We start from the raw sequence: 21,315 nt of genomic DNA on the forward strand, positions 1-21,315 counted from the left end.
TATCAATGGACAAAACATGTGGCCCACCACTGATTTCCTAGATGGCATGCCTCCACGTAAAAGGATTATGCCTGGGCGACCCAAGAAAAAGAGAAGGCTGGAACAATGGGAGTTGAGGAAAGATGACACGCAATTACGAAAAGGTGGCCATAGAAAAAGATGCAGAGTTTGTCGTGAACTGGGGCACAATAGAAGACATTGCCCACAACTGCCTACACAAGTACAGTCCTCACAGCCAACTGATGTTCCTCCACAACCAACCCATCTCAGAAACCAACTTCTGCTACTCCACAACCAACCCAACCATCTCAAGAACCAACCAATTGTGCAGTCTGAAAAACTTGTTTAAGCGACCTTTTACTGTATATGTAATTTGGTCTTTAAGTTTGTACTTTGATGGCTATTATTTTGTAAAATTCATTAGCCATTTTTGGATCATTTGGATCACAAACTTTTTCATTTTGTAAGTTGGTTAATTCAGGATTATGGTGAAGGAGAACAATTTGTTTAATCACAATTATGAGGATTTTGGTTATTTATCAATTAAAATTTTATTAGTACTGACATTATTATACGAGTTACAATGCCATTTGATCTATTGAGAACATTATTAAACAGGAAAAGTTTATCCAGTATACAATTTAATTAAACATCTTTTTTAAAATTTGGGACCTATTTGAACATAAATTACAAAAGTAGGGACCTATTTGAACAAAACTAACACAATTGAGGACCTGATTGAACATAAATAACTTATTCATTCATAATTTTGGAAACTTCATACATCATTACCTTCACAATTACAACCCTTTTCTGTCAATTTTTCAGCATCAACGCCAACATCACAACGTTTATCAACCCAACAATACTAACCACTACTGCTAATACATTAAACCATTTCTTCAGAACCCTAACTACATTCTCGAGATCTTCTATCTTCATGTTTTGGTTCACAATAATAACTTCTTTTTCTTCATCAACGTCTTCATACCACCATTTAAAAAAATTGCAGCAAACACCACCACCTTCACTCTAGCGCTGTTGATGAACAGAAAATACATAAAAGATTCATTAAATCAGACATACCCAGAACAATAGCAATTAAATCAATCTTACCTTGTAGTTAGTACAACCCCAGAACTTTCTACCCACATTTCTCGGAGTTCTTGCTATCCTCAGAACTGCAGCTTCCCCACAATCACAAATGGGTCTTAAAGCTTGGGTGCGAGAAGAGGGAACACTACGCTGCACACAGTTATTACAGTATGAAGAAGATGATTGGGTCAGAGACATAGCTGCAACAAAGCTTCAACGTTCCAAGCATGAGCAAGGTCACACACGAGATGGCTTCTTCGACTTTTTATAAACCCTAACACTTTATTTTTTAATTTTCATTATTTGCATTTAATTAAAAACGTAATGTGTTTAACCCACTAATTAACCACCTCATTGTAAAGAATCACGGACACGTAGGATTAGTATTTCGACACGTAGCAAGGAAAAGCTAACTGTACAGTGAAAAGTTATCAATTTAAACGCCGTTACCCAATTAGGACCTAATTGAATCAAATTGACCAAAATTATGACCTATTTGAGCACCCCGCGAACATTGGGACCAAAAAAATATTTTAACCCTAAAAAAACTAGTATATATAATCTAGTTTATATATATATATATATATATATATATATATATATATATATATATATATATATATATATATATATATATATATATATATATACACTGAGATATATATTAATAAGTATATTTTAAGTGTAATTTGATTTCATAAAATTTAATTCGATTTCATAAAAACTAATTTATAATATAAAATTTGTATATATTTTTATATTCTAATTTAGTTTTATCTGGTCGACGTAAAATTTACGATATAAATTTTTTATTCTTTACCTTTTTATACATGAATTTGATAGATTTAACGAGCTTTTCAAATCAATGAATATTATGATACAAATAAATGTTAATTTAATCGGACAATCCTTTATTAGGGTGTCATTGCTTTATTCAATATTAATTTTTAAATTGAATTCAATAATTAGTAATGTATAAAAATATTAATATGATTAAAAACTAAAATATTCACTATTTTAGTTAACTGTATATTTTTTTTATGAAAGTTGTTATATATTTATTATACAATTTTATTTTTAACGTATGATTGAAATATATTTATTATGCAAAATTATAATATATTTTATTAAATATAAATATAATTAAAGTTTTTTTTAACATCTCATTTAATATTGTAATATTATTAAATAAAATTTCACAAAAATCATAATCCATAAACAATTAGAACAAGATATACAATGACATTTTTACGGTCATCTCAAGATTTCCATGATAATATATAAGGTTTTCCACGTCTACAAACTAAAATAATTAAGAGTTGATAATAGATGCTACCAACTTATTATATATATATATATATATATATATATATATATATATATATATATATATATATATAAACCATACATAACTAAGAAGTTTTAATCTAAGAATTATACAACTGCATCAACATCTTCCTCCTGGATATCTCATTAACTGTTTTTCCATCTGCTCTCATTATTAAAGGTGATCATCACAAAAGAAGAATAGCGAACACAAGACAAAAGGACAAGAGAGAGTAAGCTAATATAAAAGAAGTGTCATAAATCATGAATCAAATCATATTAGGAAACTATGTAATTACACCATTAAAGCCACAAACCACATCTTAAAAGACCTATTAGACTCAATTATCCGGATAACCAACATTAATGTAGAATTACTTGGAAGTTTTAGCACTTCCAATGGATAATTTCCACCTACAAGGTTAATCCTATACAAACCCCCTAAAACTCTAAAGTGTTCTTCTGACCATGACCTCTTACTACTCTCAACTCCTAATTACTCCTAATTAATTTTCCTATATATGAGTATGAACGCTTAGTAGAGTGTCAAAATAACTTCAATGCATGAGTCCCTACGTCAATGCACACCTTCAAAAGGATTTTCCCTTGAAAATCCATTCATCATTCTCAATTCACAGGTAAATAAGTATCATGTTATATCATCAATATGCAACACACATATCCATTGACAAAGTCATCATCATTACAGTTTCATACATCATTATATTCAAAAATTTCATACCATCCCCACACATTCATGTAATCACCAAGTATATTACACAATAACTTAATAACATTATGCAAATTAGTTGAGGATTTTAAAAATAAAACTACAACTTGTACAAAACTCTACAAATTATTTTCTTACATTCAAATTAAAGATAATTGAATTAAGAACTTAATGCAAAAAGAAAAAACCCAATTGGATACCTATAGAAAAATGTATGCACTAAACAAATGACAAAGGTCAAAGTTGTCAACAACCTAATCTACTACAACCTTACAAGAAAAATTGCTATCACTATAGACTTTCAAACAAAGATCACAACGGTCAAAACAAATAATCATATGTTTAAGACATGCTGTAAAAGTTTCAGTTCGATCCGACAATTAACGAAATGAAAATTCAAAATTTTCCTAGATGACTCAGAGTTGGAAAACTCACTCGTCCGGTGAGAGGATTGCTAGCCCAACGAGAATTGCTTGCCTAATGAGGAAAACTCTCAATCAAAATTGATTTTGACACTTGCTGGGCAAGCCGTGAGTCTACACGATGCAGAAACTCAAAATCTGCAGTTTTGTTACTAACCAACATACTAGAACAACGAAACTCAATTATAAAAGTCAAAAACAATCCCAAACCAATTACAACCTCTAAATAATACAAATGTATCTCAATTAACATTCATTCAACAAAATCCCCATATTAAATAATTTGTAATGAACAATGATAAATACATAATTATTTATCTAAAAAATAGGTATTAATTTTATGAGATATATAATTATTTCTCTTAAAATTGATTTATTTTTTTATAAATATTAAAGACAAAAAAATAATTTAATAACATAAAATACAAAGGTCGTTATTTAAGTTTTTGAAATAATTTTGATAATTAGAGGTTATAACGTCTAAGTAGTGTATTTTATTTGATAAATTAAATTTCAATTTCACTTTCTGGTTTTATAATGTTTATTGATATATATATATATATATATATTATTGATTTATTAACTAAGTATTGTGTGCATTATAGTTTTACAAAATGATTGATTTCAATTTTTTGAGTGTACTTTATATAAGAAAGACGTGAACATTAAGTGATGAATTATTTACAAGTTCATTTATATGTATTTAAAAGGCATCATCTTGTCTCACATATAGGATGTCTCACATAGTATTTAATTACTAATGTAAAATTTTACAAAAAAATCTCACTGAAAAAAGACTCAGTAAAAAAGTTAAAAATCCATTTAAATAAAATTATTCAAAAATCTAAAATTATTTAGAAACGTTTATAGGAATAGGAATTAAATTGGTATTTACTCAGCAATATTTCAATATCATATCAGACTATAAATCCATACCTCTGATGGAATCCAGAAACTTCCGCGCTTTCTGCACATAGTCTCTGTTTGAATAGCCCATTGTTTCGATTTTTTCACCCTTTCCATCCGGAACATCAAGCTCAGGTTACTAACGTCGTTCATTCCTCTTATTATTATTCTTTTATATTTTTTGTAGGGTTTTAAGTTTTTTCTCCTTTCACGATTTTGATAATTTGCTCCACTTCTAGGGTTTTGGCGGGACTCATTGCCATTGACACAGTCATGCCTCGGTACATATAAAATTGTGGATTCTTTTATATTTCAGTTTTCATGAATCCGAGGTATTCATTTTTTCTTGATCAATTTTGCATTGCAGGTATTACTGTGACTACTGCGACACCTATTTGACCCACGATTCTGTAAGTTGTTTTCCTCATCAATTCCTCTTTACTTCGAGTCTGTTTAGTCTAGTGAATTTCTTGCATTTAGTTGTACCTAAACTGCATTTGAAAATAGTTTATTGTTTCTGTCATTGTCATCGCCTGCTAGAACGATTTTCTACCTGGCAATAAGAAGATGCAATTGCAAGATGAATGTGTATTGTTTCCTGCGTCATGTGGGATTCTCAGGTGTAGTGACCTCTTTGTTATGGTTTAGGTTTTGCACATGAATCCCCCTAAATTCTCATTTTTTTACTCAATTAATTGGGGTTGGAGTGTAATTTGGGATGCAAAACAAACTGAAGTGGAAATTTGAAGGATCATGTTAGATGTGCCATGATTTTAAGAAGTGTGAGGATTTGTGATTCTCTGATTTTGGGTGATATATAATGTTTTTATTGGTGATTTTTGAATGTAAGAGGGTTTAATAGGTGAATTTGTTGATATTTTATTTTGAAAATGATGATTTTAATGTTTTAAGCGAAGGAAAGGATTTTGTTGTGGCAAATTAAAAAAACTGGGGGATTAACTTTGATGTTATTGGGGGGCCAAATTGCACATTAATTATGGTAGAGGAAGTAAAGGTGTACTTTAACCATTAGTGTTTCATGAAGGTTTTTTAGCCTCATTGTTTGTCTTATGCAGCCATCTGTTAGAAAGCAGCACAATGCAGGTTACAAACACAAGGTACCGTGAAATTTCTAACTTCTTGGAATCAAATGTACTACATTGTACACCATATTTATGGCGTTTAGCATCTGATCATATCTTCAGGCAAATGTGAGAACCTACTACCAGCAATTTGAAGAACAACAAACACAGAGTTTAATTGATCAGAGGATCAAAGAACATCTTGGGCAAGCTGCAGCATTTCAGCAGGTTGGTGTAGCTTATAATCATCTGATGGTTCAGAGGCCAAACCTTCCTCCTGTGTTGCCACCACCAAGACTGCCTATTCCTGGAAATGCACAAGTACCTGGAAGCCAACCACTAATGCCAGGAATGAGACCACCTGTCTTTCCTAGACCACTTCCTGGGGCACCAGGTGAATTTTATCTTGCACATTGCTTTTGTGAAGTTCATAAAGCTTCCATCTCCCCTTATTGAAACATTCAATCCGGCTCTGGCTGTCATATTTATGTCTTTGCATTTTACTTGCAGACATGTGGTTCTTTCAATTATTATCTTGACAGTGACTACTTATCACATGCCAAGGATTAACCACAAATTAATTTTGGTTTCTGTTGTTGCAACGACCTTGTTATTTAAATTTTCTTTTATATGGTGCTTCTTTCTTTGGATTTTCTGTATTAAAAATAATTATTTTGTTAAATAACTAAAATAAGTTTTCGACAAGAAAACCTCTATGCTTTTATCTGTTTCTTCTCTAAGCTGTAGTTCTATCTAATGCTGAAAGTTCTGAAAAACTTGATAGCCAAGTTCAAGCATTATAAACTTGTTCTTTTATTACCCAATATCTGACGTAAGTGGTTTTCAATTGGAATGTATAGGATATGCTTCTGCACCTACCATGCCTCCAATGTTACCCCCACCTGCTGCTCCCCAGGTGTCAGGTCAACTTAATACCCTACCAAGACCCCCTTCATTAGCTCCCCCTCCAACTGTTCCTGGTAGCACTGCGCCCCCAGCTTCCAATGGTGCTCCCTCTATGGTATCGTCAGCAGTGTACCAAGCTAATCCACCAGCACCTGGAGGTTATGATAATTACAATGCCAGTGCTCAAGCACCTGAGGGCAATCACTGACCTGGTTAAACTGGTATATTATTTAATATTAATTATTGAATTTTATGAAATACAATACTTGTTCAACTGTAACTCGGGTAGAAAGCATTGTAGTTGCTGGAATCACGCATCCACTGAATTTCAACTAATTAACATTCTTTCCTGTTTCATTTATTTGTGCTATGCAGTTCTCTCTGTAGAATGCTATATCTATTGGAATCTTAACTATTTGTGCTCTCCCTACCTGCCGTTCATCAAACGAGGACTTGCCATTTGTGGTCATATGTAGAGTAATCATTGGTATGTAGCATGTCCATCAGCTTGAATGCAGAAAAAAATCTTATAAGTTACGTTTTTAATGGAAGATTTATGTTAAGTGCCGATCGCCATAACTTTCCAATGTGGCCTGTTGATGATAGCTTCTATTCTGCAATTAGTTTATTTCTAAACTGAATTTCATTAGTGATAAATGTACTTGTATTGTAGGTTTGGAGAAAAATTCATTATTTCGTATTGTGTTATTGGCTCTGAATTTCCTAAAAGCTTTACCTGTTGATCAACAACAAAAGTCTTATTTCACAATGTAAGGTCAGTTACATAGATCAGATGCTATTTTCCTCTGTTAAGATTAAATCTTCATAGATATTACTCACCACGAGATCCTTCTTAGCAACTTCTTTTGATGTTCTTCTTGGTCTTCCTTCTCCTTTTCAAAGATTGAAAAAGCCATGCAATCTATTTTCCTCACTTTTATTTTATTTTATTTGAAAAAGCCAAAATATATAACAGTGTGATAAAACTTTCTTGGCAGTTTTATTTTTTGATCACAAATAACTAATGACTTTTTTTCCCATTTTAAGTCATCTCACCATCATTTAGTAATCCTGATCACAATCATTTTAATTTAGAAACCACTGGTGTGACATTTCTTATTTTTACTTTCAAGTTATATGTCTCGTTAAAATTACAATGTATATACTGTCTTCTTCCAGCTTAGTGAAAACCCTTAGTTTCTAAAGCTAAAAGTTGAATCTAACCATTTTACCTAATTATTCTATTAAAACTATATCGTTTGTAAAAGCAAACGTTTAATTAACGGTAACTTTGTATGCGTATGGTAAGCACATTTTAACGCTAGATTAAATGAGTGTGGACTTAAAGTTGAGCTGCAATATTCTCCCTATAAAACGTTTAATTAACGGTGTCTTGCTTGATCCATCCCCTCTGAAATTTTAGAAATGGTCGTTCTTTTATTTCATGGTCTCAGATTATGCATTTTTTCTACTGTTATAACTTTTTACATTCATTATGTCTTCATTCAGTGATTAAATTATTAGGGAATAACATTTTCCCTTGCTAATTGTGTTGGTACTTTTTTAGCACATTTTTATCAAATTACCCTCAAAGCAAACATCAGTTTGAAGTTCCTTTGTCCACCTTGACGCATCTGATATAGGTTCATAATTGTTTGTGTCGTACCAACTATTTATTTGGCAAGTCAATCAGTATTCACATATGGGGGATTCATTTCTTGAATTATTTTTTAAAATTAATTGTTGTGAAGAGATATTTCACTTGGTGTCCCTGTATGTATAAATATTATCTTGGGTTTCAGGAAATAATTATACCAATTTTCATTTGCATGTTTTGGTTCTAGCTTTTCATTAGCCTCGAAGAAAAAAAAAATACTTATATAGATTTCAATCAATTTATATTCCATCCATGTGTGATATATGAACTGATGCTTGTCATATTTACTTCTGACAAGCATGTATATATAAATATAGCATGCATGATCTCGAATACCATTTTTTTGGTGTTAACGGTTCTCAACTGGAAAACCAGTACTGAAGTGATTGCTGAAGACGAAATTTCCACTTTGGTCTAAGGAGTAAATTGTTCACTTCAGTAAAGGGGACTATGGTGAATGAGATTTTAAAATATTTTGCGACATGGGCAATTAAAGCAAAAGTTCCCACTTCATTAATTTCAAATTAACATAGCAGCAATGAATGAGACAATAAAAATAAAATTGTTTTGTTTTCTTGGTTTACTATTCTAGTAGTGTGTAGTATCGTTAAATAATTTTCGGACGAGGCATATGCAGTTTATACAAAAATCCTGCCCAAAGAGAGGTTTCTTCTCGCAGACATTAGAGTTCACCCAACGTTTGGATATGGCGCTTAATCGGGGATTTCTTTGTGCACGTTCCATCTTTTTCTTCTGCCTTTTTATAAATATGAAAACATTTACCTTGCTTTCGAAAATAATTTTGAAATTACATAATTGAAAAGTCATATTTGCTTTTGAATTCTCCAATTTGAAAACTTTTTTTTTTATTTCTAAATTGTGTAATTCAAAAATAATTTGCTTACATGAACAATAAACAGTTTTAAATTACACAATTCAATAATTAGTTTTTTCATAGGAAAAGATTGTAGATCGTGTAATATGGAAATATCTCACCTAATTTTGCACTAATGACTACGAAATTTTGTACTATAGTTTGGTGGGATTCTTTTCTGATGGTTTAGAAAGGTTTTCTCAATATTTTTTAAAACCTAGTTTTAAAGCTGTGTTTCAAAACAAGTGTATAAAATAAAAAATAAAAATAGTTAGATGTTGTCTCAATATTTTTTTGAAGATGCTCTATTGTCGTGTTTAAAAGGCAGATTAGAATATACAAAATGTATGAAAATTTAAAAGAATAATGCAAAATTACCTTCTGTGTTATTTTTAATTCATAATATAATAAAACGTAAGCGGGCATTTGGTCTAGTGGTATGATTCTCGCTTAGGGTGCGAGAGGTCCCGAGTTCAATTCTCGGAATGCCCCTTTTTTATTTATCCTTGCCTTCGATGATTAAAATTATATATTTAATAGATTTTCTGTTTTTCTTTACACATTACCTGCAATTCAAACTATCCTATTTTCATTTTAGATTTTGTTTGGAGTAAGAGTTTAAGTACTTTTACTGTTAAAATAAATTTTATATTATTAATCAATAGAAAAAATATTATTAATGCCCAATTTAGGATAATTATGGCAAAAGTAAATACATTTATCAAACAAAATGAATTATTGTTAAATGATACTATAAATTTGTTTTGCATTAATTGCTCATATAATATTTTCTTTTATAATGATACTTAAGTTAAAAAATTACGCACTTAAAATGATTAACCTTAGAAAAACTTACTATCGATATATCTTTTGACAATGACTAAAAGGTTAACAGCTTAGTTTAATAAGTTCTACTACTAGCCACATTTATTAACCCTGTTATAAATTAAAATTTATTAAAAAACTTTTGTTAATAATCACTTTCTAACACATTTTACCATTCATTGTAAAATAAGAAGAAAGTCTCGTTAAAACTAAGATGATATTCACCAAAATTTACAATTCTAATAATTTCATACAATAGTAAAGAGTGTTCAAAATAAGATATTTGAAAATTGTTGTAAGCATTACTCTTGTAAAAATCAATGAACTTTTCTTAGCTTATTAATACGAGTTTGAGATTACTATGTATAAAAAACAGAATGCAGATCCTAATGATTAAATAATAATAATAATAATCATAATAACAATATAAACTCAATGAAAAAAATGGCTAGGTTTTCATATGAAGACGTATCTACAAAACAGTGAAACTAAAAAAGCCGGTGAAACATAAAATTAAGATGTTTGAACATAGGATAGAGGATAAGGAAAAGGAACAAAAACACGAACAAGTAGAAATGCTGCTGCTGCGCCAACACTGAACTCGGACAAACTCAATTTACAATCTCTCTTTCTTTTTCACTCACTGTGTTGTGAAAATGGCAGTTGCACTATCAAGTTGCACTTCCTTATCCTCTGTGCTCTTCTCCACTGTTAAATTCCGCTGCTCATTCGGACAAAGACCCATCATTGCCTCTATTCGCTGCAATCACTCGCACCGACTCTCCTCCTCTTCCTCCAAATCCAATCGCCAAAAGGAAGGTGCAGGCCACAAGAAACAGCACTCTAAAGATGAAAGGCCTTCAAGAGGGAATGTGGTGGAACCCCAGCCAACTTCTTCTAAAGCTTTTGGCATTCTTAGGAAAAATAAAGAGATGTTTGATTCCAAGGATCAGCAGGTGTATAACACAATCCTACCTTTTTTACTTTTTAGCATTGAATTCACATGGTTTGTGTTCGGAGCAGCCTGTAAAATGCTGAAATAGGTGACTTGTGTCTGTCTTCATATTTCGAGGTGCTATTGTGGCGGCTATGCAGTGAATTATGTGGTTGTAGTGACAAGTTAAGAACTTGGGTTTTGCGTTTTAGGAAGGGTGTGTTTGTGCTTTGGATGGAAGAATTATCCTTCCCTCCCCTTCCTACATACTGTAGTGTAACTTGTTGTGTCGAGGAAGTTAAGTTTGGGTTGGGGTGCATCAGACATTGCGTGGAAATTTAATCACTATTTTGTGTGTGGAAAGTCGAAACATGAAGCAGTGTTTTTTCACTTGTGGTGCGGCATATATGATAATTGAATTGAAAATACGTGTCAGGGTGTGAGAGTTGGCTTCACTGGTAGGCCCTTAACACCATTGAAAAACAGGTTTTGGATTTGATTCCGGTTTCTGGTGGCATGCTTCTTCACCTCGGAATGGGAGGGAAACTTCCCTGGTGTTAGTCAGAATCTGTATGACTGTTTTGGTTAAAATATATGTAGGTTGATCAATTTGGTAAAAGGTTTGCTGGAATGTTGATTTCCATATCAAGAATCCCTCCTGAATATGCAGTCTTTTTAAATTTAAGTTTGGGGTTTAGGCCGCCATTGAAGAGTAATTTCCCATTGTGGGTACAGAATGCCAAACTGATTGCTTCTCTTTATGTGGGTAGCCTAATTTCAGTTAATTATATAATTTCAGGTTGAACCAAGTGATTTACAAGACTCGGCTTTCCTTAATGCTGTTGTGAAGGTGAAACTTAAATTTTATATTCCTGGTTAAGAATTTTAATTTTTTTTTTTGTCTCAAACCTTTGGATGTGAGGGGGAAGAGTTGCACCTCAAATTTCAAAGTTCGAAAACAAATGTTGTTTACTTCATGCCGCTGTTTGCTTGCATGTGTTTTGGCTAGTTCGCCTCCTTGGTGTGGAACTTTCTCAGATTTCTGAGTTATCTAATGATGTCAAGTTTCTGAATTCTTATTCATTATCATAATATGATCTGATTCCTTACCTAGTGTTAACATAGTATTTTTTCTACACTGGCCATAGTTTGTCCCTTCAAAGTGCCTTAAAACAGTATCTATTCTTTTTAGCAACAAGCAATCATCCTTGTTAATTTCTTATAATATTTTTGTGCTATGCTTTATATTTGCATTGCTCATGTATGGATTTTCTTTGATAATATATCTTGTTCCTGTAACATCTTTAGGTTTACTGCACCCACACTGCCCCGGATTATTCACTTCCTTGGCAAAAACAGAGACAATACACTAGCACTGGAAGGTAAGTTTTTGAAAGCCTTGACTGTAGAATTGTTAGAGTCCTTATTTATTAATCTTACAGGCCACGTTTTGTGCAGTGCATTTATGATTGGAGACAGGAAACTTTTAACGAATGCACATTGTGTGGAACATGATACCCAGGTAATTTTCTTAATTATCCTATATTCAGTACAATGTTGATTTTTGTAATTTGTAATATAAATTAATTAATGGGTTTAGTATGAGTTATTATAATTTATAATTTTGTGCTAAATGGACCTTATAAACTAGCCAACCAAAAGTGGATAGCTAGAAGAAATTTTCAGATATAAAAGAGGGCAACCCAATGCATGAGTTTCCACCTAGTGCGTAACCTTACCTGGCAGGCTGTGAGAGGTTATTTCCAAGATTTGAACTAGTGACCGCCATGTTACTAAGCAACTACCTTAGTGTTTATGCTAATGCTCACCTTCAATTAGTCAATTTCCTGATAATTGGATTGAAGAGAAAAAAAATAGAAGAGGTAATTGATAGAATTTGCCTTTGATAGATAACTTGTGTTACATATTACAAATTTGTATATCTGTGCTATTAATAATATGGCCAATGATACTAAAACTTTAGATTGATATGTTTCTGCTTTATCTGATCATTTGTAAGGTCTTTTGTGTAAAGCAATTTAAGAAGATTCGGTGGTTATAATTTTTTCTCTTTTGGGATGATTGCAGGTCAAAGTAAAGAAAAGAGGGGATGATTCAAAATATGTGGCTAAGGTGTGTCTGGTGTGAGGCTTTAGTTTTTTCTCTGTATTCTATTATCTGTTCAAACTTTAGGTGTCTATAACAATTTTCTTGAATTATCTGGCTCCGTAATATTATCTCATTTATCATTGAACTAAGACCCCATAATACAGAAAGTACTAGCAAATTAGTTTGTAAAATACTTTAAGTGCAGAAAAAAGGTGTTATTTTTGGGTTTACTTTCTAAGTTATACCTTGCTAAAAATTTCAATTGTACACTGTAGAGTACAAGTCACCTTTACATGGGTAAAATTTTATAGTCATTTGTGAACTTAGGAAAGTATATTGCACCCAATTGCAACTTGGAATGGTGGTGCAATTTTTTATAAATTTGTGGGTTAATTCAGGTAACTTGCAAAGGATTCTTTTCAACAGTTTAAGCTTATCACGTAAAATGCTTTCCTGATTCACAAAATGTATTCATGATAAGCATAATTTATTGATAATACTGAAAATGCATGTATTTGTAAGTTAAATTTAGACTATAATATATGGCCTTTATTTCATATATTTCAAGCACTTGTTCATATATTTACTTTACTAATTGATGGAATGTACAGGTTTTGGCTAGAGGTGTTGATTGTGATATAGCTTTGCTTTCGGTAGAAAATGATGAGTTTTGGAGAGATGTGGAGCCTCTCACATTTGGACGTTTGCCACATCTTCAGGTGTAAAGTTTTCTTTGTCTTGGTATTTCTTGACTTGTAATCTACCCTAAAGAAAGGTGTTAAGTGATTTGTTAATGAATTATATATAAATTGGTTTGGGGATTGTTAGATGATGGATTTAGAGAACTAGGTTGAAATGGTATTTTCTCAGTGTCAAGGTACACGATGATAGTTCTATTTTCTTTCTTGCTATGAAGTATTGGGAACTATTCTGATTGATATCATGAGGCCAATATTTGTTATCATAAATAAATTATTACACACCTGTTCAACAAGATTAACTGGTGCTGGGAAGAGTAACATTTCACACTTCCTCCTTTTGTACACCCTCCCCACCAATTCTATTTACAAAATAGTAAGTGATTTATTTTCCTAGTGATCTACACCAATTACCCAAATGATGTGGGGTTTGATACGTGTCTGTGTGTTAAAAATGAAAAAAAAAAAAATTAACTGGCCAATTTTATATAGTTTTATAAATTTTCTTAAATATTTCTGTTCAAATGGTTCATACTGAAATTTATATTTGCTTTTTTTCTGATTTGAAGGATTCTGTAACTGTTGTGGGATATCCCCTAGGAGGAGACACAATTTCAGTGACAAAGGGAGTTGTATCTCGTATAGAGGTTTGATATATTAAATTGGATGTAAAGCACCATTTCATCTGTGTCAAATCAATAATTTTTTTTTGGTTTATGGTCTTAGTGCTCAGTTGTTTGAAAATAAATTTTAACTAGGTCACATCATATGCTCATGGATCGTCTGATTTGCTGGGCATTCAAATTGATGCAGCAATAAATCCTGGTCAGTATGTCTGAAAGTGGTTAAATTTTAGTTTTTCCTCCTCTCTAGCAAAAACTCTTTCCACTCTATCTTTTCCTATTATACAGTATATCTATAACCCACCATTGAAATATTTTTATGATAGACAGTGCTCAAAATTGTTAAATTTTAGGTAATAGTGGAGGTCCAGCATTCAATGACCAAGGGGAGTGCATTGGAGTAGCATTTCAGGTAGATTGTTTGGCATGCAAGTAGTCGATGTCTCATTACTTGGCTTGGATACTTTGCCATGAAAGATTCTCTTTGTAAGACAATTATTAAACATTTGTGAACTTGGACATTAAGATAATCCTGTTAGAGAGAATGACTACTTTAGTTATGTTAATTAAGAAATAGTATTACGTTAGATGTTGTTAGATATGAAATTATTCATGAGTATTCCTGAACAACTTATGCTTTTGGGAGTGTGGTCAGGTGAACATTCTTTGCCTCATTGTCTAGATTATAAATTGAACTTTAGTATAGCCTAAAGCCTCTAGCATGAGGGGGCCTGTGAAATATAAAATCATTAACAAACCTTCTCAACTACAGCTTCTAGGAAAGTTGGTTCTTTCTTGACATACCATGATATGTGTATCTTATGCTAATTGATAAAAATTTCATTATATTTGTAACAGATAAATTTGATCTTAGTTATTAGGAAAATATATACTACTGATAACTAGGGATATTCTCCACTATTAACCATTATTAGATTTCCCCAAATTATACTTTGAATAAAATTATAAGTAAATGATTTACATGTGTGATTAACACAACAGAAACTCTTTAATATTGTAATTTTTTTTAATCTGGAGCATTTTCTTATGGGACATTACCTTTAGGTCTTCAGATCTGAAGAGGCTGAGAATATTGGATATGTGATTCCTACAACTGTTGTATCTCATTTTTTGACCGACTATGAAAAGAATGGCAGGTATACTGGTAAGAAACTCTTCTAGAATATGGTTATATTTGATAGATTTGGCATGGCACTCTGTTATTTGAGTAAGCACGCTGAACTGTGCATTTATTACTGGAAACGATTTGATTTTTTATTGTAAGGGATAGACAACCTATGGGTACATCCAGCAATTAGTAAAACTACCCTATCATCAATAACCATATCCTAGCCCCATACGCATAATGCATCATGCAGTAACAGTCCCCATTTTATAGCGGTCTCAACAACTGCATAAAGACAGAAATAGAAAAACAGATTCGTGGCTACCTTAATAACTGCCTAAGGAAACTATTACTGCACAAACACCATAATTCACTCCAACTGAGCCTTGTTTGCATCTTATCGCTTCTCACATACTCTTTCCAAGGTGTATCTCTATCGCTATGCTTCAGACATTGTGTCATATGGTTACGGGAAATTCAGGGTTGTGTGATGTGAATATCATTTTGTTCGACCATCTCTCAGAAAATGTCTTGCTGTTAAAATTTATAAGCTACTGAAATTACACTTCTGCAAAAGATACACACACACACACACACACTTATAATTCCAACGAGTCCAGATTCCAGAAAAAGAAAAAAGGTTACTATTGTATTTCACAAAGCATGTTATATTCTATCATAAATGATGCCTCCTGATCAAGCTTAATACGGAAACTATATTGGTAGTCTGAAAATGTACTTTTACTCCCAGGTTTCCCTTGCCTTGGGGTACTTATACAGAAGCTAGAGAACCCTGCACTACGTGCATGGTTGAAAGTACAGTCCAATGAGGTATGATATGCATGGAGATGATTTGTTTTAATGGTGCTGTTTGAAGATGCCAATATCCATTAGCCACGTGTTCTTTTGGAACCTTCTTATCTTTAATTCACGTCTGTTATTATTCCAACTTTTTAAGCAGTATATGCATATAGCAGTATGAATTATTTAATTAGTGTTATGCTCATAACTCTTAAAGATTACAGTGTGATTGCACATGTGGGTTTGCTTGTATGAGGTGGATCATTTATGAGGACTTAAAATCAAAAAGAGTTAGTTAAGACAGGAGGGTGGGGGAGAAAAAGAGAGTATTTAGATGAACACTTGCAATGTTAGTTGCTTGATGAACATACTTGTGATATTCTGGTGTTACCAAAAGATTTTTAATATGATTCAGTATCACTTGGTAGGACCTTGTTTTTATCGAATGTTCTGGTGATGTGGTACAACTACTTTTGTCATTTTGTCATGAAAAAAATGCACCTTGCAATAATTTTTGTTCCAAGGCTTTTAGTGTGGTTAAGTTTGGTTAACAGACATAACTTTTGTTCTTATGATGTGTCTGATTTTTTTATATCATGTTTGTATTTGTTAGAGTTGAAAACAGCTCACAATATCATTTAAGAACACTTAAGTATCTCAGATAACCTCTTAGGAACATTTTCCACTTTTCATTATTATTAGTTAGTAGTCTTTTTGTATTTGTGTGCTTGGAGTTGTGCTACTTTCTTGATTTAAGTATCTCAATGTAAACGAATCAGTAAATCAGTGTTGTGTCATATCTTTCACACCATATCAATAATATTTTATTATTTTCAAATATTCTTTCTCTTGTTTCTCCACCCATACCTAAACCCTATAATTTCAACACAGCATTATGGCAGTACCATCTTCCGTCACTTGATTTTGTCACTAAAATATAGAATTCCACTTTGGCAATGTTTTATCTCTGTGATTTTTTTTTTCTCATTGGCACACACCAATTACACCATGCAAAACTCTTATCTTCTTCCATCTACGTGCAATTGTTTCACTACTTTTCTTTTTACAGTGATCTTCTCTCCTGGATGCCCTTTCCCATTTACTTGATTGAAGTCTTCATCTTTGCTCTCTTTCATTTTTCATTTCGGTATTCCTATTGGTTTCCAATACTCGCCTGGTATATGGTATATGAAATAAAGAGGCAATTTTTAACCACAGATGCTGCGATATTCTCCTCTCACCATTAATCATATCATATCACATTGGTAATTTCTCTTCCAATCATGAATAATGGTCATGGTATTTTCTATTTCTGTCTAGTGTTGACAACCATTAATTTCAATTTCCATTTCTGAGTTCCTCAATTCTGCTACTGCTTGACTAGCTTGGAGAAGTTTTAGTTATTGCCATAAGAGAAACTTTCTTCTGAGCAGCTTTTCTTGAGAAGTCTCTTCCTTGGTCATGCAATATTCAAACCAGATTTTCAAGATGATGATCATTCTACCCGTCTTGCTAGGTTGTCTGTCTTACAATGCTCATCTCTACTTTGTTCTGGCATCCTTCAGTTTCCTTTCCACACTTTGTTGTGGAATCCCATTTTAAGTTGTCTTATTTTCTTTCTAAATTGTTCATTTGTAAATAATATAAAAGATTAGTATGCTTTAACTTGAATGATAATGTTAGAATATATTAAAAAAAAATCCCATAATATCTTTATTGTCTAAATTAGAATATTTTGGAGTATGTTAGATGATATCTTAGGAGGGGTTTCCAAGTTTATTATTGATTCATATCATTGTTTAGTGTATTGGTGAGCTCGGGCTGGTACCATACTAGGACTTGATCTACTTATTAATACAAATAGATTGCATTATCAACAAAATTTTGTTGAGTGTTCTTTTTCTATTCTTTCCTTCACCCTCACTTTTTCAACAATAATTTCATAGCACTAAATTTGGATATTTCACATTGTCATTTGCAGGGTGTATTGGTTCGTAGAGTTGAGCCTACTTCTGATGCAATTAACGTATTAAAGGAGGTAATGTGGATATTTTAATTTGCAGGACATTTTCCTCGAAGGGCAACCAACTAAAACCTTGAATCATTGCTCTAAAATATTCTATTAAGCTTCTCTACGGTCTAGAAGAATGCTTAAAATGCTTAGTTCATTTGAATTTTACATAAACAGAAACCATGAGGGACAGGCAACTAAAACCTTGAATCATTCCTCTAAAATATTCTATCACCCTTCTTTACGGTCTAGTGAGTTAAGGGGTCAGACAAATTTAAGAAATGCTATTTGTTTATTGGAATAAAGGATGGGCTAGCTTGGGGGTCTAGATATTGAGTGAGTTTGTTTGTGCTTATTTTTTAAGAAAACATGTTTATTTAATAAAATAAACAGATTTTTGCTTTTTTTATATGTTTATCCAATCTACTTATTTAGTAAGAAAATTTTTTTGCTTCTTAAGTAAGTGATTATTTTAAACATTACTTACTTCAAAACCACTTACTTTAAGTTTCAACAAAATGGTCCATTGTCACAGAAATCCGTTGCGTTCAAAAATTGAAAGTTATTACCCGTGAGGTGTCTAATCTGTGTTGATGTGTGCATGTCTTCTTTGTTATCCTTTTTTAAAAATCATCATTGTCGTCTCAGGTAAAAAAGTTTGTTATTTTTTGTCATTAACATTTTAAAGTAAAGTGTAGAAGATGCACGCTTGGGTGTTAATGTGAATTCTCACTGATCAATGCATTAACCTTTCTGAACGAACTTCCCATTACAGGGTGATGTGATTATCAGCTTTGATGATGTTCCTGTTGGTAGTGAAGGAACAGTCCCATTCAGAACAAATGAGCGAATAGCCTTCCACTTCCTCATTAGTCAAAAGTAGGGGCTTTCATTCATTCCCATAATCTCTGTATTATCATACGCAAACTTTTGAAAAAAGAAAATAAAGTAAAAATATTGGTGACATTTTTGTATTTAAAAGTTATAAAAGAAAATATTCTCTTAAATTTAACAACCCCTTGTATATGTTGCTAACCATTCCCCAGCTTTTCTATGCTTTCCTACATTAAATTTTGCGGTTATTGAGGATACAACACTTCACAATTTTGTGCAAAGATCATTTAATTCATGCTAGATGGATATACTCGTAGGTGGTTTATTGGAAAGCTTCTGAAAGGTTTCATTTGATAATATGATGAGACATGTTTCAGAGCATTTGGCATTTGCTTTTCTTGGCTGTTGATGTTCTTAAAATTGAAGCCTATAGTAATGGTGTTATACAGATTTTCAGGTGATACTGCAGAGCTTGGTATCATCAGAGCAGGGACATTTATGAAAACTAAAATTGTTTTAAACTCACGAGTTCATTTGGTATGTGACATATCATTGAATTTTGGCATCAATCTTTTTCATGATATTGTTGATCTTATGCTATTTATTTTGCAACTTTGTTTTCCTGTCTTCAAGGTTCCCTATCACATTGATGAAGGTCAACCTTCCTATCTAATAATTGCTGGTTTAGTGTTCACACCCCTCTCAGAGCCATTGATTGAGTATGTTGTATTTATTATATTTGCAGATTTTACAGTGTTTTTTTCTTTCCTATTTTTTAGCTGGGTGTCGTGAGTTAGTATTTAATTTATTCATTATGATATCTTGGCAGGGAAGAATGTGAAGACTCTATAGGGGTAACTTCTGGATTTGTATGGATTAATCTTAAAGCAAAAAAGTTGAAATCCAATTAGTTTGTGACTCGGTTTTATTTTATTTTCTGTCAGCTAAAATTATTGGCAAGGGCACGTTATTCTTTAGCAAGGTTTAAAGGGGAGCAAATTGTAATTCTTTCTCAGGTGGGGTGCTGGATTACTTCTAAAAAACCATGCATATGTATAGCTTGGTTGTATTCATGAATTCTTATATCACATATGGCATTTACTTTTATACATGCTTTGATCTATTTTATTAATTTATTCAACAATGTCATAGCATTTACCATTTTCTAATCGAATATTTAGTTGCTTTGTATTGTGTGCTATAAGTTTGCTTTGCTTTATGTTTGACAGGTCTTGGCAAACGAAGTCAACATAGGTTATGAAGACATGGGCAATCAACAGGCAAGTCATTTCCATATGTGAGATTGATTTTCACATACCCAATACATTATGCATATGCATGTTTCTCTAAAATGATTTTTTTTTTCAGGTTGTAAAATTCAACGGAACTCGAATCAAAAACATTCATCACCTTGCACATCTCGTTGATTGTAGGTTCTTACATTCTTTATCTATTTGTTGTGCATTCATTTGTTTTAAAAATATGTCTCAGGGTTGTTCTATTACTTCTGTCTTGCTCAGCATGCGAGGACAGGTATCTACGTTTTGAATTTGAAGATAGCTATGTAGCTGTTTTAGACAGAGAAGCTGTTGTTGGTGCTTCATCCTCCATACTGAGTGATTATGGAATCCCATCTGGAAGATCTTCTGATCTTTCTAAACCTTATGTGGATACAGCAGAAGGTGATCAACCAGCAAACCAGGAATTTGGTGATAGCCCAGTTTCAAATTTTGAAATTGGCTCTGATGGACTACTCTGGGCATAAGAAACTTGCACCTGAAGATATCTGTGAAATTTCACATGGCGTCGTTATTTGAAGCAAGCAATCTCAATTTTGGGTTGCAGAAAGTGCTGCAACAGTATGAGACAACCTTAATGTTGAACACATGAATGCTGTTATGCTACACTGGGGCATATCAGAAGCGACCTGTTAGAGTAGGACTGTAAGAAAGAGAGTTCATAATTATTTCTTGTGTCACTCTTCTTGAATTGATGAACCTGAATGATCACTTCGGGTTTGACGTCTAAATTTTTCTCACACATTCTATATTTTTAAGGCAATAGTGCACATAGGAGTGACTCGAACACCTCTTTGATGTAATCAATGTAACATTTTTCAATACATTGATTTTACATTTGTTCTGATTGAAGTTAAAATTATATCAATGTCATATTTATGAAATTATCAGTGCTCAGTCTGAGTGAATCTCTTTCTGAGATCAAGTGTAATGCTCAATTTGAATGAGCCGCTTGTCTTTTTTAAATTTTGCAGATTGATTCATTTGAATTGATTACAGTCCATCAGAACTTCAATTTGTATTAGATATACATAGATATTTGCACTTAATTATCTAAA

At 32.3% G+C, this 21,315-nt stretch overlaps 3 protein-coding genes and 1 non-coding gene across 5 annotated transcripts; 3 read left to right on the top strand and 1 right to left on the bottom strand.

Annotated features, from left to right (window-relative positions):
• Positions 1 to 816: 816 nt before the first annotated feature.
• LOC114191286 lies at positions 817 to 4,570 on the bottom strand. Its single transcript, XM_028080458.1, has 3 exons — positions 4,510 to 4,570; positions 1,117 to 1,295; positions 817 to 1,032 (listed from the first exon to the last, which is right to left on the bottom strand). The coding sequence occupies exons 1-3, from the start codon at positions 4,568 to 4,570 to the stop codon at positions 817 to 819; spliced, it is 456 nt and encodes a 151-aa protein (XP_027936259.1).
• Positions 4,476 to 7,341, top strand: LOC114189804 (U1 small nuclear ribonucleoprotein C-like). Of its 2 annotated transcripts, XR_003605735.1 has the most exons (8): positions 4,476 to 4,614; positions 4,719 to 4,760; positions 4,847 to 4,889; positions 5,556 to 5,597; positions 5,685 to 5,955; positions 6,422 to 6,688; positions 6,843 to 6,954; positions 7,141 to 7,341. XR_003605735.1 is itself a non-coding variant. In XM_028078502.1 (7 exons), the coding sequence occupies exons 2-6, from the start codon at positions 4,753 to 4,755 to the stop codon at positions 6,673 to 6,675; spliced, it is 618 nt and encodes a 205-aa protein (XP_027934303.1). In that variant the 5' UTR covers positions 4,476 to 4,614; positions 4,719 to 4,752; the 3' UTR covers positions 6,676 to 6,688; positions 6,843 to 7,306. The 2 variants fall into 2 exon arrangements, 1 of the variants encoding a protein (XP_027934303.1); XM_028078502.1 differs by having other exon boundaries at positions 6,843 to 7,306.
• Positions 7,342 to 9,418: 2,077 nt separating this feature from the next.
• Positions 9,419 to 9,490, top strand: TRNAP-AGG. The gene has a single exon. It is a non-coding gene; the product is annotated as a tRNA-Pro (tRNA).
• Positions 9,491 to 10,332: 842 nt separating this feature from the next.
• Positions 10,333 to 21,109, top strand: LOC114192563 (protease Do-like 2, chloroplastic). The gene is made up of 20 exons (XM_028082317.1): positions 10,333 to 10,779; positions 11,557 to 11,607; positions 12,066 to 12,139; positions 12,216 to 12,279; positions 12,846 to 12,890; positions 13,478 to 13,585; positions 14,134 to 14,211; positions 14,323 to 14,389; positions 14,541 to 14,599; positions 15,253 to 15,352; positions 16,065 to 16,144; positions 18,096 to 18,152; positions 18,901 to 19,004; positions 19,409 to 19,496; positions 19,593 to 19,678; positions 19,789 to 19,813; positions 19,904 to 19,975; positions 20,189 to 20,239; positions 20,328 to 20,388; positions 20,480 to 21,109. The coding sequence occupies exons 1-20, from the start codon at positions 10,480 to 10,482 to the stop codon at positions 20,722 to 20,724; spliced, it is 1,815 nt and encodes a 604-aa protein (XP_027938118.1). The 5' UTR covers positions 10,333 to 10,479; the 3' UTR covers positions 20,725 to 21,109.
• Positions 21,110 to 21,315: the final 206 nt, after the last annotated feature.

This window comes from Vigna unguiculata, chromosome 7 (assembly GCF_004118075.2).
Source record: "Vigna unguiculata cultivar IT97K-499-35 chromosome 7, ASM411807v1, whole genome shotgun sequence".
Classification (NCBI taxonomy): Eukaryota; Viridiplantae; Streptophyta; class Magnoliopsida; order Fabales; family Fabaceae; genus Vigna; species Vigna unguiculata.